Source organism: Manis javanica, chromosome 1 (assembly GCF_040802235.1).
Source record: "Manis javanica isolate MJ-LG chromosome 1, MJ_LKY, whole genome shotgun sequence".
In the NCBI taxonomy this organism is placed as follows: Eukaryota; Metazoa; Chordata; class Mammalia; order Pholidota; family Manidae; genus Manis; species Manis javanica.
The window spans coordinates 189,598,312-189,620,105 of record NC_133156.1 but is presented as its reverse complement, the minus strand read 5'-3'; the positions used below and the strand labels follow the sequence as shown (position 1 = coordinate 189,620,105).

Genomic DNA, 21,794 nt, shown 5'->3' with positions numbered 1-21,794 from the left:
ACAATAACAATGATTACTGATTTTTAAAAAATTCATTTCTAGTACTTTATGGTGTGCTTTCTGCTTTTTATCTTTTTTTTCTGTATTATTCCCTTGCATTATGCACATTCCCCCAGTTCTTGTCTACTTTGGAGCTGAATTTTTTTCCCCCTCTGACATTTTCACTATATTTGTTTGAAAGTTATATACTCTATTTCTATTCTTTTAGAGATTACCCTAGAAATTCTACCATGTACATTTAATTTAATAAAATCTAGTGTTAATAAGTATCTCTATATTCCTCTTGAAAAGTACAAAGACCTTAAAATACAAAACACTTTAACTTCACTATTCTGATTTATATGTTGTTATTGTCTAGGATTTTATCTTAATTTTTAATCCTTTTAATTAGGCATTGATATTTTACACAATTTTTGTTTAGGTTCCCACAAGTTTAATGTTATGTTTTGCCCACCATTCTTTCCTGCACCTCATACCTTCCCTCCTTAGTAGTTCTCACAGGAAGACAGTGCCTTGCAAGGGTCCTAGATTGCTGTGGGGATCTTTGATCTAACCTCCCATCATGCTTGAGCCCAAGGCTTTGTCTCCTATACTCAGAGTCCACAGCCTTTGTAAACCTAGCACCTCACTGCCAGGTGCCAGAGATGCCCTCAAGGCAAACTTTGAGTTTGCTTACTCTTGTGCAATCAAGCCTCCTTGTCATTTCAGCCTCTGAGTGTTTCCCTTAGTTTTCTGCCAGCTCAACTGTGCTTTACACAAATATTTTAAGAATATTATTCAGCATTTTTAGCTGATCTTACTGGGAAGTTTTTTTCTACAGGTCATTTTTTGATCCCTAAATATTTTTAGTAACTGTTTAGTATTCACAATCTTTGAATCGATTTCATGTAATTGTTTTATTTACCATGTATGCTCCATTAGTGAAAAATGTAACTGAAAAAGCCAATTAGAAAGTAAATTAACAACTTTTTCATCATAAAAACAATTTCTTTTTGCCTATCATATATATTTTGCATAAGCTAAGAGCTATTTCCAAAAGACTACCCATTTTCTTCTGATATCTAAGTATAAAATATTGATTCAAATAAGATATATACCTTCTAACATTTTATAATAAAAAATTTCAAACATCCAGGAAAGTTGAAAGATACATTTACCATGTAGAGTCTACCATCATTTTATAATATTGTTTTATAACACAGCTACCGACTCCCTTTCTACCCATCAATTCATCTTAACTTTTTTGTTCCACTGCAAAGCAAAATGCTGACATTAATACATTTTCTACAAATATTTTATAAACATAATATTTTTATTTCTGGGCAATAAAACTTGCTTTCTCAACATTTTGTTTCTATTTTTTAAGTATTTAAAAGGCATGATCAAATAATACCATTTGAGTAAAAAAACAAGCCTTACAGTTAAGAGGTGAAATAAGTGAAAAGAACTAATTATTAATCCTTTAAAACATATTTCCATATTAGTAAACTAAGATTCATAAGTGGCACATTCATTTGAAATGTTTGCCTTTTTATTTCATCAGTATCTAGAAGTTCTATTGTAGTTTCTGTTTGTTTATAACAAAAAGCTCTTACTTGTTAATACATCCCTATTCAGCAGTTCTGGGGGACTATCCAATTTCATGAAGGCAGAGGCGAACAGTCACCTTCTGAACTTAGTTTAGGCAAAGTTTCATTTGCTTTCTGTGATTAAGATTTACAGTAAGAAATATATATTTGGTCTTTGTCCTATTCCTGGCACAGAGCTCCTAAAACCCTTGGGATTTCCTAAGTGATAAGAGCCAAAACAGTGAAAAGAAAGCCTTCTGTTATTCATAACAAGTCCCTTTCAACCACACCTGAGTTTATATTAGAGAGGTGACATTCCGAAAGCCCCTGGTTGTCAGGGGAACCAACTGCCTGATTAAAAGACTGGAACTTTTAGCTCTATTTCCAGACCTCCAGGGAGAGGAGAGAGGCTAGAGGTTGAATTAATCACCAATGGCCAATTATTTAATCTATCATGCTTATGTAAATACCCTTTATAAATACTCAAAAAGAGGAGTTTCAGAGAGCTTCTGGACTGGAGAACACATGGAGGACCTGGGAGGGTGGTGCATACAGCAAGGGTACAGGGGCTTTAAATCCTTTCCCACACAATGTGCCCTGTACATCTCTTCATCTGGCTGGTCATTTGAATCCTTTAAAATACTAGCAATACTAAACTGCTTTCCTGGGATCTGCAAGCAGCTCTAGCAAAGTATAGAATTTGCAGGGGCTGGGGGGCTGGTAGCAATAACCTCCAATTTGTAGCCAAGTTAGGCAGAAGTTGTGGGTTATTTGGGTACCTAGTACTAGTGAATGGCATCTGAAGTAGGGTCAGTCTTGTGGGACTGAGCCGTTAACATGCAGGGTCTGTGCTAACACTGGTGAGTGTCAGAACTGAATTGAATTGTAGCACACCCAGCTAGTGTCAGAGATTTTGTCAGTGTGGGTAAAAAAAACCCATATCTGGTGTCAGAAATATGAGTGTGAGAATAAAGGAAAAATTGTTTTTCTAGACAGCCTCTACAGGTGTCTTCCTGCTTAATTATTTTATGAATTAGACTTATCATCTCTTTAAAATTGTATTAAAATAAGCACTTTATTTAGCTACTCTATCAAGATTATACTTTTGCTTTCTATCTTTAATGTTAGGAACAATGATTTATATTTACAGAGAGCATTTCTTTATGAAAGTTGATCACTTTAAACACACAAAAAAGTGTCAGGAAAGGACATGAGAAGTAAAAGGTTAGGTTTAACTGGATTTACAGCAAGGCCATCAGGACAATTTTTTATACTTCCTAAAGATAAAATAGGCCAAAAACCAAAAGATGTCTGTGGACTTCCTCTACTGCTAAGATAAAAACAAAATTGCATACAAAAATATTTATTTTAATGACCCTCACAATATACTTGTCTATTATCACAAATTCATACTGCAACTTCATTCTTCATATTCTGCATGAAACTAAAATCAATGTAACACTGTATTCTTTATTAAGAGAGCCCAGTCTGGATTCAGGCAATCCAAGTCCTTAGCTTTACCAGTGAGCAACCTTAGGCACATCCCTACTCTGCATGGTGCTCCTTTTCTTCATTTTAAATTTAAAATTGTGTGTGATGGTCTTCACTGTTTACTTACCCCATCATCTAAAAACCTTTTAGATATTAAAAAACTGGCTAGCCAAAGTACAGGGAATAATGAAATTGCAGCACTTCACAAATACAAAAAGTATCTGGCCTGTTTCTCTTCCCCTAAGTAGGAGAACTTCGGCAGCAGATTACGCAAAAGAATTGTTGCAACTTAAGCTATCTCATTTAATTTATTCTAAACTTACATTTTTTTCATAATGCCATGTATAGCCTACTGTCAAAAGAGCTAAGAGTAGCAAAGCATGCAAAAAAAGAAACATGAAAAACCTAGCACATCCCAAGATAAAATGTTCAATTCCAGATGTAATCACACAGAGAAGCTAGAGTGCATCATAGGGTCAGTAACATTGTGAAAAGTGATGCTTATGTACCTAACAAATCACTGCATCACGTCAGAGAGGCAGAGACACAGTGAGGCCACCAAGAGGGTGCCTTCAAAACATATTTCATTCATGTTAATCTTTTTTTGGCTCTTCAGGGAGATGAATTAATTAATTTTCCCTAGAAACTGGGAAAACGAAATAATAGAGCAAAGAACAGAGCCTTAAGTCCAAATTAATGTGACATCAGCCCTAGCTTTTTTGGCGTATGTTCACATGTAGAAGACGGCCTCACTCAGGGTATGCTAAAGTCATTCAGATAAAAGGCAAGATTCAATTACAGATCATAGCTCATGAAATACATTAACATTTCTCAGCTTCTAGAAAGATTGTTTTCCAAGGCTTCACTGTTGGGTAGAGATCAAAGTGCCACTTTATAAATAGTTTCTCCATTTGTCAAATGATAATACTCCCTTAACAGGATTGTTCTGAGAAGAAAAGGAGAGAACTACATGAAATTGCTTGAGTGAGTTAGAAAGAGTTATAACAGTTACATTATAAATAAGATTAAAACTCAACTCAGTGTAATACTTCCTTTTGGTACATGAAGTTGAAAATTATATTACTTTCTATTGTAAAGTATATCATTTGTAAAAATATATAATATATATATTCAGCTAAAAAGAATAATAACTTTTAATGATCCCTGATATATATACCCTGCTTATCTTAAGAAATGGAGCATTACTAATACTTTGGAGGCTCTTTCTACTATATTTCACTTAGTCTACTCCATACTATCTGAAATTTTGTGCTAATCACTTCCTTGCTTTTATTTATAGCATTGACACATTTATATGTGTCCCTAAACTAACTTATCTGTCAATCACCTACCGATTTCTACCCATCCATTCATTTTCCATCTATCCATCCATCCATTTTTTAACTTTATACATATTCCATATATATGCATATGTATGGACTTGTTCAACTTCTAAAGTGTTTTTCTCAGACTACTTTCTTGATGTTTTATCTAATTGTTCATATAATCCAAAAGGTTAAAGTAATGTATTATATTCATTTAAAGCAAAGAAAATGAGCCACAGTGAAACTAGCAGCTTGCCACATTGTAAGCGAGGACAATGGGCAAATCTTTCTATAGTAATTCTGTGAGTAAGCAAACCACTGGCTGCCCCTAGCTTTATAGCACATTCCTATTTTTAGCTTCACTTAAAACTAAAACATTTCTTGAGTGCTAGGAGCACAATTAAGTTAATATTTTTCAACTGACTTTACATAGCTGGTATTTTTAGCTGCAAATTAAAAGGGAAGTTATATTGAAGTGCACTGATCATGTAAAAGCCCTAACAATAGTCAAATATACTCCTTAAAAGGAAAGCCAGAGGAATTAAAGAAAGAATATCAAGAGATTTATTTTTATCTGAGGGGATGAACTATTAGAAAACAGTCATATTATAGAATATTCTAATTAAAGAAGATGGCTCATTAGATATGTAATTAGTCTGACACTAATCAATCCAAAGATATCAGTCACCTGAGCAAGTGGTGGAAGAATCTTCTTGCATATTTGCTGATTGGGTCTCTATATTCCAAAACAGTCGTATCCAGGAGTGGTCTTGTTGGAGCATAGAAGGTTCCAAGGCTTGCCTCAAGCTGTGCTGTGGAATTCAAACATAGCAGCACTGAAACAAGTGCAACTCCTTTAATTACAACAGAATACTCATGTTTGTAGTCAGTCAGGTTTTGCAAACTTGGATGAAATGTGAGCTTGTTGCAGGAAAGATGAAATTAAAATATGACAGCTGGTACAAAAACAAACCTATGTATAAACTTTCACTTGAGGCAAAGCTGACAATGACTCTGAGCAACAAAAAGCTGTCAAAACTTAAGAAATCCATAATGAACCAACCTCTCACCACAAACGGGTAATTAAAACAGTGACTCATCAAAGTAACACAGTTTGAACTAGTATTTCCAGTAAAATCAACTCACAGTATGCTCAACATTTATTCTCTTTAGTTGAAAGAGAAAACTGACCTTTCTGCATTGGGAATTGAAATCAGTATTAGAAATGTTTACAAAATAATACAAATAAAAATAGCCCTATTGGAGTAATTAGCTATATTACAATTTTTAAGAAACAGTATAAGTCTCTATATCTTTCCTAAATCCTGTCCTAAACAACAACACTGTTAATTTTATCCAAGTGTGAAAGCCAACACCCCTGGGAGGCATGACCTGCTTCTCTGCTCTGGTTAACGGACACCTTCCTATGGAAAACAGGATTGGAGGGCAGGTTTTCATAAGCCAGAGGCGTAGACTGGGAGAAAATTTTAGGCACATTTTGCCTACTTCATAATTTTACCAAGACATTACTCCTCTGGGGGTAGTGTTTCCTCCCAAAATACCTGAAAGTTATATAATTACCATAATGGTGAGAGCTGTACAAAAACACTATACTTCACAGTAGGACTCCAATGATTTTTATACAACTAGCACTGGGTTGAATAAACAATTCCTTATTTAGCAAAATTCTTTAGTTTTAGGCATATTTGGGTTTGAAAGTATTAAATGCCTCATCAGAGTAATTGCTATGGACTTGGCTAAGCTGTTAGTAATTTCTTTTTTAATCTCAAATCAAGTCCATACAGTAAAATGAACTTTAGGGATATTTTCTTTCAAAGCAGCAGTCAATTTAGATTAAAATTGAATACAGCAACGCTATTGTGAAAACAAGCCAGATTCTTTTGCCATTGCTTGTTTTCTTGACAGCATGTTTCATACATCTGAAATGTTTGAGCCTATATGGAGTATGTGTAACTCCCAGCACAGTTACAGATTTATTAGATAGCCCAGCTTGATGTTTAAGGCAGAAATGAAGATCTCAGAGATAACCACAACATGGCTACAAATAAAAGAGCTCACTGGGTTCTACTAATAAAAGGAAAACAAATTACCATGTCAAATTTGTTAGATTCAGACAGAATAAATCTCAATAGAGAAGAATTCTGAATGTTTTAGAAATGTGTTTTGCAGTTACTTGGGAGGAAATGCATATACCTACTTAAAATGTACATATTCTGATAACCCAGAATCATATAGGCATTTTATTTAATAGGCTAGTATCATACAAGCTTTTCATTTCCCTATCTCCCCAATATGGTTCCCTGAAAATGTTCTTTATTATGGCAAGAACCTGATAATCTCCATTTGTGAATCCCTAATAATCTTTCTTGCAACACAGGAATCTTACCACATAAATTCATTAAGGTGCTAGCAATTTCTCAGTGTCCTGAGCGACCATCAGTGTCTTATCCTCTCCATATTTCTTCAACAATAAATTTTAGAATTTCTTGTATAGATTGTGTGTGGCACAATGGGCTTTCTTTAGGTACTCTGCCTATTTTTTTTCCTCCTATATTTCTAATCCTGAGAGTTTACCAATACTAAGAAATAATTAGTTGATATAACTCCACAGGCAGAAATATTACAGTAATACTTAGTACCTTAAAATTTTTTTAAAATTATACTATTTATTTTTAACTAATATTCATCAAGTACCTACAATGGGCCAAGCACTGTGCTAGGCATTTTCTCAGTGTAGAAGTACTGGACTATCCATAGATGGGTTGGACTATCTCCAAAAAGCACATACAATTTGCATCAAATTAATATTTATTGTGGGCCTCCTGTGAGTTGGGCCAAGTCCCATGATGCAGACATCCTGAAGGAACACATTCTTAGTATTCTCTAAAATTGCTAAAATGAAGATTATTATAGAATTCTATCTAAACAATGTGTTTGCTTTGGAAATGTGGTAAAATGGAATTAGAAAAACTACAAATATGCAAATAAAATAGTAGAGGGAAGAAAGACCTTTTGAGATTTTTCCTGTTTTCCTTACCTTGTAAATTACCTAGGGACAGTTTCTTATTGGCCAGAAATTTCCACCATTAATGTCAATGCTTATTGTGAAAATTTGAAATAAAGATGCAAATCAAGGATGCTTAGGTTCACTTTACATTAAGTAAATAAATAACACAATAAAACTAACATATATTGGATAATGGCAAATAAAAATTTCATTATTGTATGTGGCATTTTCCTCCCCCTCCTTATTTCTTTTTTTCTTAAGTAGTATCTTATCTCATTGACAATAAACATCTGAGATCCATGGGTAAAATTACTTACTGAGGGAATGTAGGGAAATCCAAGCAGGCAGAAGGAAAACGGGTATGAGAACTACAAGTCAGAATGAAAACAGGAAGAGCAGCCTGGATTGCAGTTCTGACATACAAACACACACATAAAATCAGTGGTAAAGACTATCATCTGGACAAAGAACTTGTGGTATGAAAGATATTGATGTCTAAAGTGAAGGAGGAATAAAGACATTGTTTGGGCCTTTTGTCTACCAGACCTTAGAGAGCACATGAAATTCTTGATCAATGTTTGAAATCGGAGCATATTCAACATATGAACTTGGACTGAAATATACAATGACAGCATTGTGAGTTCTGACATATATACAGAAAAGTTGTTCATATTGATAAATACTTTAAAGTAAGTACCATATGGAAGTAATGATTTGATATTTGATCTTGTCAGTTTTAACAGGGCATTAACATTTTTGTCTTTTAATTGCTAATAGCATAATTCAAAAATATACTCAAAAAGTTACTGACTCACTAAAATGCACTTCATATATATATATATAAAAACACATTTATGAAATGTATTTTAAGTCTGACCTTCTCTCTCTGGAGTGAGTTTTTGTCTAAGAAGATGGTTTACAATGGCACTCATGCTGATAAAGCACTGGCGGCCCAGAGTGTCCCAGTTCATACTGCTCAGGATGCTTATTGCCTCAGAGATCTCATTGCAGTGAATGTACTGGAAGAGAAGGTCTACCAGGCCCAGCTGGCCTCGTGTGAAGATACCTGTTACAAAAAATATAAAACCAAGTGAATCTCTTAAAGGTAAAAAAAGTAGAATAACAAAAGCAGAGTTAACATTTCCATAAGGAAAAAAAGCAATCATTTGTTGCATAAGTGCTAGAAATGTAGGATTTTGAAAGCCAAGAGTAACACTGCTTTATGGTTAAATCTTCATTTTAAATACTATGCACCAATTCTATCTAGTTTATGCTTATCATTCAACATATATTAACCAAATTACACTCCATATAATCAAACTGCTTAGACTAAAGGTGGATAAATAGGAGAAGAATTTTTGGGTAGACCATCATAATTAATACTACTTTTCCCATTATTCTTTCAGGCCTCTCTTTTAGACATTTAAAGATAGGCTTTTGATGCAAACACAATCCTTACTGACCAGCTTCATTAGTTCTAAGCTGCATCTAGTCTTCAATCCTATGTATTTGTAGGGCTTGGGGGGAGTGCTAATATCCCTGAGAAACATAATGTGACTATATAAATGCTTTTAAGTCTGCTTTAATTAATGGTACTTTCAATTGATAGTTTCTTCATAGATAACACACACTAATTCATTTTAAATTGACGTTTAGAAATTATTCTCTTTTGTTGAAGAAATAATCAGTATTAATCTTGCTGTTGATCCCCTTCACAACCAATATTTGCTATAAAATATTTTCATTCAATATAAATAAATTTATAATGACTTAAAATCTATTTCTAATCATAGAGGAATAAGAATACAAAACAAAGGGGGACCATTCTAATTTTATTTTATAATTTATTAAATATGGATGATATTAGAAACAAATAATTTCTGTGTAATTAAATGACAATAAGCACTAGGACTTTTAAGTAACTTTTTTTAAAATTGTTTTTAAATGGCAGAATGTAAAACTTTTTTCTTCAGCCAGTGTTTACTGATTTGAGTGCATCTACAAAAGCTTCTTAGTACAAATAATTACAAAACTAACTGAGAAAATGCATGTGAAATTATCTGTAAGTTGCATATAAAGTATTTAAATGTTACTACGATTTTTTTCATTACTATCATCACATCATCAATTTAACTGGAATAGTTATAGGTTTCAGGGTTTTAAAAAATATATTGCTTTATGAGAAAGATACCAAAATTCTTTATAATAACTTCAAGTCACATCAAAATGAGAACTTGTGCTGTATCTAACAGGACTCAACTTGATAGGGAATCTAAGGAATTGCCCTGACTATTGTAAGCAATAAAACTTTACTATTCTTTTTGTGTTGGTAGAATTAACAAATGCTATCATTCAAAAACCTTCATGAACCTGCAGTCAAGCACTGGAAGTCCTCATAAATCAGAGTGGTTCATTGGCAGTAAATATTAATGTGTGGGAACTTTGCAGTAAACTGAAAACATATGAAATCTGTTGACCCCACCTACACCCTTAGCAATACTTCTAGCAAGAGAAAGAACTGACTTATTGAGAAGAAAACCTAACATATAATCATAATCAAATCATTCAAAAGGTGATAAAATCTTAAGAAGAAGCCAAAGAAAAAGGACACATCATGTACAGAGAAACAAAGATACAAGTAATTGCAAACTTTGTCTTTGAAATTATACAAGTCAGAAGACAACAGCAAGACATTTTTTAAGTGGTGAGAGATACAAATGATTTAGCCTAGAATTCTATACCTTAATAAAAAAGAGTTGAAAATGCATTTAGAAACATAAAAGTCTTAAATGGACCGAAAAACAGAGCTCTAAAATAATAAAGCAAAAACTGATAGACCTAAGAGAAGAAAAAAAGCCAACAATTGTAGTTGGGGATTTTAGCACTTCTCTCTCATTAGTTGACAGAACATATAAACAGAAAATTAGTAAAAATAGAAAATACTTGAAAAACATCATCAATGAATTTGATCTAATTGACATTTATAAAACTCTTCACACAAAAACAGCAGAACACACATTATTTTTAAGTGCACACAGAACATCGACCATGGTGGAGCATATTCTGGTAATAAAACAAGCCTCAATAAACTGAAATGTGTTGAAATCACACAGAGTAGGTTCTCTGACCGCAATAGAATTAAGTATCATTACAGAAAAACATCTGGAAAATCTCCAAATATTTAGAAATTAATTAATTTTTTTCTAAATAGGCTATGGGTCAAAGAAGGAATCATAAAGTAAATTAGAAAATATTTTGAAAAAATAAAAATAAAATATAACATCTAAATTAGTAAGATGTAGCTGTAGCAGTACTTAGAGGGTAATCTCTAGCTTTAAAAGTTTCAATCAGAAAAGAAGAAAGATCTAAAATCTACAATCCAAGCTTCTGCATTACGAGTATAGGAAAGGAAGAGAAAACTAGACCTAAAATAAATAGAAGGAAGGAAATAATAAAAATATGATATAGAAAATAATCAAATCAGTGGACTCAAAAGCTGGTTATTTGACATTATCAGCAAAATTGACCAACCTCTACCTAAGTTGAAAAGAGAGAGGAGATAGAGCTTAACAATATCAAGGATAATAGCTATAGAACTATAGACATTAAAAAATAGTGACTAATATGAATAACTTTATATAATAAACATAAATTAATGCAATTTATACAATAAACATAAACAAATTAATTGGTCTTTCCTTTAAAAACCCAAACTATGGTTTAGTACAGTTACTTGGGAGATTAAAGCTGTCAAAGCTCATTCAAGAAGGAACAGATAACTTGAAAGACCTTGTATTACTTAAATATGAATTTGTAGTTTAAAACACATACACACACACATACACACACGTACACACACACACAAAACAAACCTTCATGTTTAGAAGGATTCATTTGCAAATTTTCTCAAACATTAAGAAATAATATCAACTCTACACAACTCAAAATAAAAGGAGCACTTCCCAGTTCATTCCATGATGGTAGCATTTCACTGATAAAGACATTAGAGGAAAAGAAAACTACAAACCAATATCTCCCATAAGCAGATACAAAACCCTTAATAAAATATCAATAAATCCAGAAATATATTAAAAGGATAATATATCATGAACAAGGGAGATTTATCCCATAAATGCAAGGTCACTGAAACATCTGAAAACCAATATAATTCACAACTGACCAGAAAAAACAGTCATGTCAATAAATGCAGAAAAAAGCACTTGGAAGAATTCAGTATCCACTCAAGATAGTATATCTCAGCATCATAGGAATGAAAGGGACTTCCTCAACCTAATTACATCATATTTAAAATGAAAGACTAAATGCTTTCCACCTAGGATCAGAAGCAAAGCAAGGCTGTCCTCTCTTGCTACTTCTATTTAATGTTGTACTGGAAGTCCTAGCCAGTATAATAAGGGAAGAATACAAAGTAAAAGCATACAGTTTGGATGAGAAGATGGAAAACTTTTTAAGTGCACTGTCATAACCATCTAAGTAGAAAATCCTAAGGTATTTACAAAAAAGTTACTACAACTAAGAAATTAGTTTAACAGGGTTGCAAGATACATGTTCAATATTTAAAATTTTTATTTCTAGATAATCCCAATGAACAATCAATAATTGTAATTAAAGATACTATTTACAATAGCATCCAAAAACATGAACAAAACATATACAAGACCTTTACATCTAAACTATAAAACACTGCTGAGAGAAATTTTAAAAGACTTGAATAAATGGAGAGAGATACTGTATTCATAGATCAGGGGACTTAATACTGTTAAATTGTCATCCACCTCAAACTGATCTACAGATTCACCATAACCACTATCAAAATCTCATCAAGTGTTTCTGTAGAAACTGACAAGTCAGTTTTAAAATTTATAGAGAGAATCACTGGGAGAGGTGGGAAGGAGCCACAGTAGCTTAGAGGACTTTATAAATTCCAATTAATACTGTGGTGTGCAGCAGAAAAACATAAAGAACCTAGAAAGCTACAGACATGCTGAGGGACTTCACATTAAGCAACAAAAGATAATCAGGGATTCTGGGGAGATGGCAGAGTAGAGAGAGCCTTAATTCACCTTCTCTCACCTCCCCACTGAGCACACTGAATCTGTACCTACGTATAGAGAATCTCACCCTGAAGAAAAATGAAGACTAAAGTGAACACCTTCTGTACAATGAGGGACAGAGGATCAAATTTTTTAAAAAGCCCAAAATGGCAGGAGAGGCAGAGACACAGTAACTGTGGGAATCCCACCTCCAGCACGGCCACTGGCACTGGGTAGAGGAGGGGTCTCGCTTGGAGAGCCAGGCATGGATTCCCTGCCCTGAGGAACAGGAAAAGAGCCTTGAAGTTTAATGAAAGTAGACCTTAAGTGAAAGAACTTGTTTCAGAACTAAACATCCAACACTTGGCAGGGAAACAATTGAAGGCAATCCAGGATCAGAGAAGCCAACTAGCACCACTGTTTGTGCTCCTTCTGCACCTCTTGGTGCGGCTGAGAGCAAGATCTGGGCATACTCCAACAGTCCTGCCTTGTTGCCTACTGTTATCCACTGGCCCAGCCTTATCAGCAGGACTGAGAAGGTTTCCTAGCTCACAGGAGGGTGTACAAATCTGTGGGCTGGTGTCACTGAGATGCTCCCCAGAGCAAGTGGGGAGTGTGTGTGCTGGGCCAGTGCCTGATCTCAGCTGCCAGTGTGACCTGAGGTCACTGATGTGGGAATTCCCATGAATAGCCCAGAGCACGCATGAGCCATGGGGGAAATGTTCATGAAGCCTGACTCCACACTGTGAACAGGACCTTGTGAGCACCAACACAGGAATTCCTCAAAGTGGTGCCAAGCAGCCCAAAGTGTGCATGGGCATTTGGGTGAGGACATACAAGGGATTGAGTGTGCCACCAGGAGTTGCCAGGTGTGCTCCCCTAACCTGCCGTGGCCCACCACACTCCCACCACAAGTACATAACCAACAGGTCTCCATTCAGAAGCCCCTCCACAGGGCCCCCAAGGCTGTACCCTTGGGATCATGCCCTGGAAACCCCAGCACCAGGAAAACACTGTCTCTACCTTACTTGGCTTACAGCTTGCCAAACCACAAGGCACATGCCATCTACACACAGGGGACTATGCTACACAAGACCAGTCCTTCAAGACTGGGAGAGTGAGGCTTTTCAACTAATTCATAGAAACAAGCACAGAAAGTCATACAAAATGAGAAGACAGAGAATACATGCTAAATGACAGAACAAGAAAAGAAACCAGAAAAAAAAGCTAAATGAAACACAGTTAACCAATCTACCTTATAAAGAGTTTAAAGTAATGCTTATAAAGATACCCACCAGACTTGAGAAAACAATAGTAGAATTCAAGGCACACCTCAACAAAGAGAAAGTCTCAAAAGAAGCCAATCAGAAATGAAGAATTCAACAGATGAAATAAAAAATACACTGGAAGGAATGAACAGCAGAAGGAAGAAAGACTTAAAATAAATGAGGATAGGCTAAGAGAGCTCCAGGACAATATCAAATGCTCTAACATCCCCATTATAGGAGTTCCACAAAGAGGAGAGAGAGAGAGAGAGAGAGAGAGAGAGAGAGGAATCACAGAGCGCTCCAAGCAAGAAGAACTCAAGGAGGTCCACACCAAGACACATTGTAATCAAAATGTCAAAGATAAAAGACAAAGAGAGAATCTTAAAAGCAGAAATAAAAAAGCAACAAATTATGTACAAGGGAAGCCCCACAGGTTATCAGCTAATTTTTCTGCAGAAACTCTAGAGGCCAGAAGGGAATGGCATGATATAGTCAAGGTGCTGAATAGAAAAAAGCCTCAAAATAAGAATATTATAGCCAGCTAGGTTATTATCATTCAGAAATGAAGGAGAGATAAAGACCTTTGCAAATAAACATAAGTTAAAAGAGTTCACCATTAGTAAACCAGCCCTACAAAAACATAGTAAAGGAATTTCTTTAAGATAAAGAGGAAATACCCTAAAGACAAGCAAGAAATTTAAGAAAGGGAAAATTTTCCACTGGTAAAGCAAACATATGCCAGAGGCAGGAGACCCATTACTTGAAAACAAGTATGAAGGTCAAAAAGACAAAAATAACAACAGCAATTACATCTAAAAATTAGTTAATGAAATCACTTAATAAAAAGGTGTAGAAGAAGGTATTATATACATTAAATGTGGAGAAAGGGGAGTAAGAAATGCAGTAGTGTCAGAATTCATTCAAACATAAGTGACCATCACCTTATTATAGACTGTTATATTGATAGGACATCATTTAAGAACCCAATGGTGGCCACAAAGAAAAACTTATAATAGATACACAAAAAAGAAAGAGAAGGGAACCTAACCACAACACTAAAGAAAGTCATAAACTACAAAACAAGAGAAGAAGAAAGGATCAGAGAACAACTAAAACAAAGAAACATTTAACAAAATAGCAGTAAGTACACACACAGCAATAATTATTTCAAATGTAAATGGCCTAAATGCCCCAATTAAAAGATATAGAGTGACTTAATGGATAAAAAAAAAGACCCATCTATTTGTTGCCTACAAGCACTTCAGACCTAAGGACACATACAGACTGAAACTGAAGAGATGGAAAAAGATATAACATGCAAATAGGGGTGAAAAAGAAACTGGTGCTGCAATACTTATACCAGACAAAATGGACTTCAAAACAAAGAAAGTTACAAGAGACAAAAAAGGACATTACATAATGATAAAGAAATCAGTACAACACAAGGATATAAAAATCATAAATACCTATGCATCTAATAGAGGAGCACCTAAATATATAAACTAAATACTAACAGACCTAAAGGGAAAAATTAAGAGCAACACAATCATATTAGGGGATCTTTTTGTTTTATTAAGGTATTATTGATATATAATCTTATGAAGGTTTCACATGAGCAACACTGTGGTTACTACATTCACCCATATTATCAAGTCCCCCTTACCACATACCCCTTTGCAGTCACTGTCTATCAATGTAGTAAGATGCTGTAGAGTCACTACTTGTCTTCTCCATGCTATACTGCCTTCCCCATGAACCACTACATTCATTATGTGTGCTAATCATATCACCCCTTAATCGCCTTCTCCCTTCCCACCACACTCCCCACCCTCTTTCCCTTTGGTAACTGCTAATCTCTTCTTGGAGTCTGTGAGTCTGCTGCTGTTTTGTTCCTTCAGTTTTGCTTTGTTATACTTCACAAATGAGTGAAATCACTTGGTACTTGTCTTTCTCTGCCTCACTTAATCTCACCGAGCATAATACCCTCCAGCTCCATCCATGTTGTTGCAAATGGTAGGATTTGTTTCCTTCTTATGGCTGAATAATATTCCATTGTGTATATGTACAACATCTTCTTTATCCAGTCATCAACTGATGGACACTCAGGCTGCATCCGTATCTTGGCTATTGTAAATAGTGCTGGAATAAACATAGGGGTGCATGTTTTTTTAATCTGGGATCTTGTTTTCTTTGGGTAAATTCCTAAGAGTGGAATTACTTGGTCAAATGGTATTTCTATTTCTAGTTTTTTGAGGAACCTCCATACTGCTTTCACAATGGTTGAACTAATTTACATTCCCACCAACAGCATAGGAGGGTTCTCCTTTCTCCGCATCCTCACCAGCACTTTGTTGTTCCCTTTCTTTTGGATAGTGGCCATCCTAACTGGTGTGGGGTGATATCTCATTGTGGTTTGAATTTGGATTTCCCTGATGATTAGTGATGTGGAACACCTTTTCATGTGCCTGTTGTCCATCTGAATTTATTCTTTGGAGAAGTATCTGTCAGATCCTCTGCCCATTTTCTAATCAGGTTATTTGCTTTTTGGGTGTTGAGGTGTATGAGCTCTTTATATATTTTGGATTTAACACCTTATCGGATATGTCATTTATGAATATATTTTCCCATCCTGTAGGATGCCTTTTTGTTCTGCTGATGGTGTCCTTTGCTGTACAAAGCTTTTTAGTTTGATGTAGTTCAATTTGTTCACTTTTTAATTTTGTTTCCCTTGCACAAGGAGATCTGTTCAGGAAAAGTTGCTCATGTTTATATTCAAGAGATTTTTGCCTATGTTTTCTTCTAAGAGTTTTATGGTTTCATGATTTATGTTCAGGTCTTTTATCCATTTCAAGTTTACTTTTGTGTATGGAGTTAGACAGTAATCCAGTTTCATTCTCTTACATGTAGCCATCCAGTTTTGCCAGCACCAGTTGTTGAAGAGGCTGTTACTTCCCCATTGTATATCCATGGTTCCTTTATCATATAGTAATTGGTTATATGTGTGTGAGTTTATATCTGGACTCTCTATTCTATTTCATTGATCTATGGGTCTGTTCTTGTGCTGGTACCAAATTGTCTTGATTACTGTGGCTTTTTAGTACAGCTTGAAGTTGGAGGGCACAATCACCCAGCTTTATTCTTCCTTCTCAGGATTGCTTTGGTTTTTTGGTATTTTTGTGGCTCCATTTGAATTTTAGGACTATTTGTTCTAGTTTCAAGAATGCTCTCAATATTTTGATAGGCACTGTATTATATTAGGGGATCTGAACATCCCACTTATATCACTGGATAGATCATCCAGACAGAAAATAAAAAAGGAAATAGAGGCATTGAATGACCATTAGACCAGATGGACTTAACAGATATTTACAGAACATTCTCCCCAAAGCAACAGAATATACATTTCTCTCAAGTGCACATGAATATTCTCCAAAACAGATCATATATTAGGACACAAAAAGTGTTTAATAAATTTAAGAAAATGAAATTTTATCAATCATCTTATCAGACCACAGTGGTATGAAATGAGAAATAAATTACAAGAAAAAAATGGGAAAACACACAAACATGCATAGGCTAAACAACATGCTTCTAAAAATCAGTGGATCCAGGAAAAGATCAAAGAGGAAATCAAACAATATATTGGGAGAAATGAAAACAGAATCACAGCAGTTCAAAATTTGTGGGATCTTAAAGTGGTTTTAAGAGGGAAGTCTATAGCAATATAGGCCTATCTCGAGAAACAAGAACAAACACAAATAAACAACTTAACTCTATAACTAAAGGAATTAGAAAAAGAAAAATAAACAAAGCCCAAATTTAGTAGAAGGGGGAACATAAAGATCAGAGCAAAAATAAATGAGAATAATAAAAATAGAAAAAAATAGAAAAAAAATCAGTGAAACCAAGAGCTGGTTCCTTGAGAAGATAAACAAAATAGACAAACCCTTAACCAGATTTATCAAGAAAAAAACAAAGAGGACACAGAATCAGAAATGAAAAAGGAGGAGTTACAACTGACACCACAAAAATTCAAAGAATTATAACAGAATTCAATGAAAAATTACATGCCAATAAATTGAACAACCTAGAAGAAATAACAAATTCCTAGAAACATAAAATCTTCTCAGACTGACCCAGAAAGAAACAGAAAATATTAAAGATTACTAGTAACATAATTAAATTAGTAAAAAAAAAAAAGCTCCCAACCAAAAGTCCAGAACCAGATGATATCATAAGTGAATTCTACCAAATATTTAATGACAAGCCAGTACCTATCCGTAAAGTATTCCAAAAAGTAGAAGAGGAAGGAATACTTCAAAATTCATTTTATAAGTCCAGATTATTCCAATACCAAAACCAGACAAAGACACTACAAAAAGAGAAAACTACTGACCAATATCCTGATGAATACAAATGCAAAAATCCTCAAAATATTAGCAACCAAAGTTCAAAAATACATTAAGAGGATCACCCATCACAACCAAGTGGGATTTATTCCAGGGATGCAAGGATGGTACAATATTTGTAAATCAATCAATACGATACAACACATTAACAAAATAAATGATTAAAAACAACATAATCATCTCAATAGATGCTGAAAAAGCATTTAACAAAATTCAACTTCCATTTATGATACAAACTCTCAACAAGATGGGTATACAGGGAACATACCTCAACATAATCAAGACCATATATTATAAACCCACAGCCAACATCATACTCAACAGTGAAAAGCAGAAAGATTTTACTCTAAGATGAGAAACAATATGAAGATCCCCACTCTGACCACTTTTATTTAACATACTACTGTAAGTCCTATCCATAGCAATCAAACAAGACAAAGAGATAAAAGGCATCCAAATTGGTAAAGAAGAAGTAAAACCATCACTATTTGCAGATGATATGATACTATATATATAGAAAACCCTATGAACTCCACCAAAAACTATTAGAACTAGTAACTGGATTCAGAAGTCATAGGATACAATATACAGAATCTGTGCATTCCTATATACTAACAACACACTAGCAGACAGAGAAATCAGGAAAACATTTCCATTTACAATTGCACCAAAAAAATAAAAAACTTTGGAATAAACCTAACCAAGGAGATGAAATACCTATACACTGTAAACTATGAGACTGATGAAAGAAACTGAAGAGGACACAAATAAATGTAAATTTATCCCATGCTCATGGAAAGGAAGAATTAATATTGTCAAAATGGCCATGCTGCCCACAGCAACTAACAGATTCATGCAATCGCTATCAAAATACCAATGTATTTTTCAATGAACTAGTGCAAATAATCCTAAAATTTATATGTAACCACAAAATACCCAAATCAATCTTGAGAAAGAAGAACAAAACTGGGAGTGTTATGATTCCTGACTTCAAGCTATACTACAAAGCTATAGTAATCAAAACAGTATGGTACAGGCACAAGAACAGACCCATATATCAATGAAACAGAATAAAGAACCCAAAAATAAACCCACACATATATGGTCAATTAATGTATGATAAAGGAGCCATGAATATACAAAGGGGGAAAGACAGTATTTTCCATAAATGGTTTTGGGAAAACTGGACAGCTACATGTAAGAGAATGAAACTAGATCACTCTTTTACACCATACACAAAAGTAAACTTCAAGTGGATTAAACACCTAAATGTAAGACAGGAAACCATAAAAAGAAGAGAACATAGGCAAGAATCTCATGAACTACAGCATGAGAAATTTCTTAATAGATATTTCTTCCTGGGCAAGGGAAACAAAAGTAAAAATGAACAAGTAGGTGGGGTGGGCAGGGCAGGTAGAAAAAATGAAGTAGGACTACATCAAACTAAAATGCTTCTGCATAGCAAAAGAAACCTTCAGCAAAACAAAAAGACAACCAATCATATGGGAGAGTATATTCACTATGATATATCTGACAAGGGGTTAAATCCAAAATGTATAAAGAACTCAGACAACTCAACAGCAAAAAAATAAAGAATCCAATTAAAAAAATATCAGAGGACCTGTAGACATTATTCTAAAGAAGACATACAGACAGCCAACAGACTCATGAAAAGATGTTCAACATCACTAATGATTTGGGAAATGCAAATTAAAACCACAGTGAGTTATCATCTCACACCAGACAGAATGGCCACTATCAAAGAGAAAAGTGGTCAGCAAGAATGTGGAGAAAAGGGAACCTTCCTTCGCTGTTGGTGGGAATGTGAATTGGTGCAGCCACTATGGAAATCAGTATGGAGGTTCCTCCAAAAACTAAAAATAGAAATACCATACAACCCAGTAATTCCACTCCTGAGAATTTACTTGAAGAAAACAAAATCAGTAATTCAAAAAGGTAACTGCACATCTATGTTCATTGCAGCATTCTTTACAATAGTGAGGATATAGAAGCAACCAAAGTGCCAATCAACAGATGAATGGATAGTGAAGATGTGGCATACATTACACACAATGGAATGTTGTTTAGCCATAAAATAGAAGGAAATTTGCCATTTGCAACATGAATGGACTTAGAGGGTATGCTAAGGGAAATAAACCAGTCAAAGAAAGACAAATATCGTATGATTTCACTTACAGATGGAATATAAAAAACAAACAAAAAAGGAAGAGACCCACAAATGTAGACAACAAACTGTTGATTACCATAGGGAAAGAGGTGGTGGAATAGGTGAAGAGGATGAAGAAGTACAAACTGCAAACTGTTAAATAAGTTAGACATAGAAATGGAGTACAACATAGAGAAATTATCCAATAATACTATACTATATTCATATGACAATGGGGTAGCTACATCTATTGTGGCAAGCATCTAGTAATGTATACAATTATCCAGTAACTGTTGTACATCTGAAAACATAATGTATAGCAACTTTATTGCAATAAAAATAAAATAAAACTGGAATAGTATCTAAAGCACACACAAGCACAAAACATTTATATAGAAATTGAAAGGATCTAGAGTAGCCAAAACAATTTGAAAAAGAACAAAGTTAGATGACTAGCAGTGTCTGATTTCAAGATTTACTATAAAAGCCATAGTAATTAAGACAGTGTGGTACTAACTTAAGTATAAACATATAGATTAGTAAAAGAGAATAGCATCTATTCATGGACACAAACATATAGTTAAGGTAATTCTATGGATAAAGGATAGTCTTTCCAACAATTGGTGCTGGAACAAGTGAATGTTCATATTAATAATTTTATTTCAACCCACACATCACCCACATGCAAAAAATATACTTGAAATAAACTGTTAAGCTAATTAAAAAACTAAAACAAAACTTCTAGAAGAGAAAAGGGTTAGACAAACAGTTTTAAGATAGGACATAAAAGGCATAAGCCATAAAATAAAGAAATTTAAGAACTGAATTTCATGAAAATTAAAAACCTCTGCTGCCCAAAACACACTGTTAAGAAAATCAAAAGGTAAATTACAGGCTGGAAGAAAATATTCCCAATAATAGTATCTTACAAAGGACTTGTATTTAGGATATATATATATATATATATATTTTTAAAACACCTCGTACAACTCAATAATAACTAACAATGCAATTAAATTTGGGCAAAAGATTTGAATATATACTTCATCAAAGAAGATACATGTCAAATAAGCACATAAAAATTCTCTATTCCAATAGTCATCAAGGAAATGCAAATTTTAACACTACCACACACTCACTAGAATGATTAAAATTAAAAGGACTAATACTAAGTGTTAGTGAGAATATGGAGCAACTGGAACTCCACAGTAGTCAGTTTCTTAAGCAGAAAGTCACTGCTGATCTTGCCAAGAGCACTTCCAGGAGAACACTGAAGACATGAGCTAGAACACAGTACTGTGAGGACTGAATGGAAGTGAAGCAGCAGGCAAAGCCAGTCATTCACTATCATTTCAATGTGTTTGATTATGCAAGGAAAGTGAACATTTCATTAATAACAGGGGAAACAATTTTAAGGAAGAGATGTTTGCTTGTTTTATGCTGTGACTTGGGTATATAATTGCTGATGTATCAAGATCGGTGGG

At 34.3% G+C, this 21,794-nt stretch overlaps 1 protein-coding gene across 16 annotated transcripts in view; it reads right to left on the bottom strand.

Annotated features, from left to right (window-relative positions):
- The window catches only part of WDPCP (WD repeat containing planar cell polarity effector), a 405,181-nt gene that overhangs the window by 233,883 nt on the left and 149,504 nt on the right, over positions 1-21,794 (bottom strand). For 15 of the 16 annotated variants that reach the window (XR_012121045.1, XM_036996612.2, XM_036996613.2 and 12 more), the window contains exons 11-12: positions 8,290-8,478; positions 5,073-5,196 (exon numbers count right to left, since the gene is read on the bottom strand). Coding sequence is in view for 15 of the 16 variants with exons in the window: in XM_036996612.2 (XP_036852507.2) it covers positions 5,073-5,196; positions 8,290-8,478 (313 nt within the window). In the remaining variant the exon portion in view is untranslated. Of the gene's footprint in view, positions 1-2,624; positions 4,006-5,072; positions 5,197-8,289; positions 8,479-21,794 lie in introns of those variants that run through there. The other variant, XM_073212544.1, reaches the window with a different exon arrangement.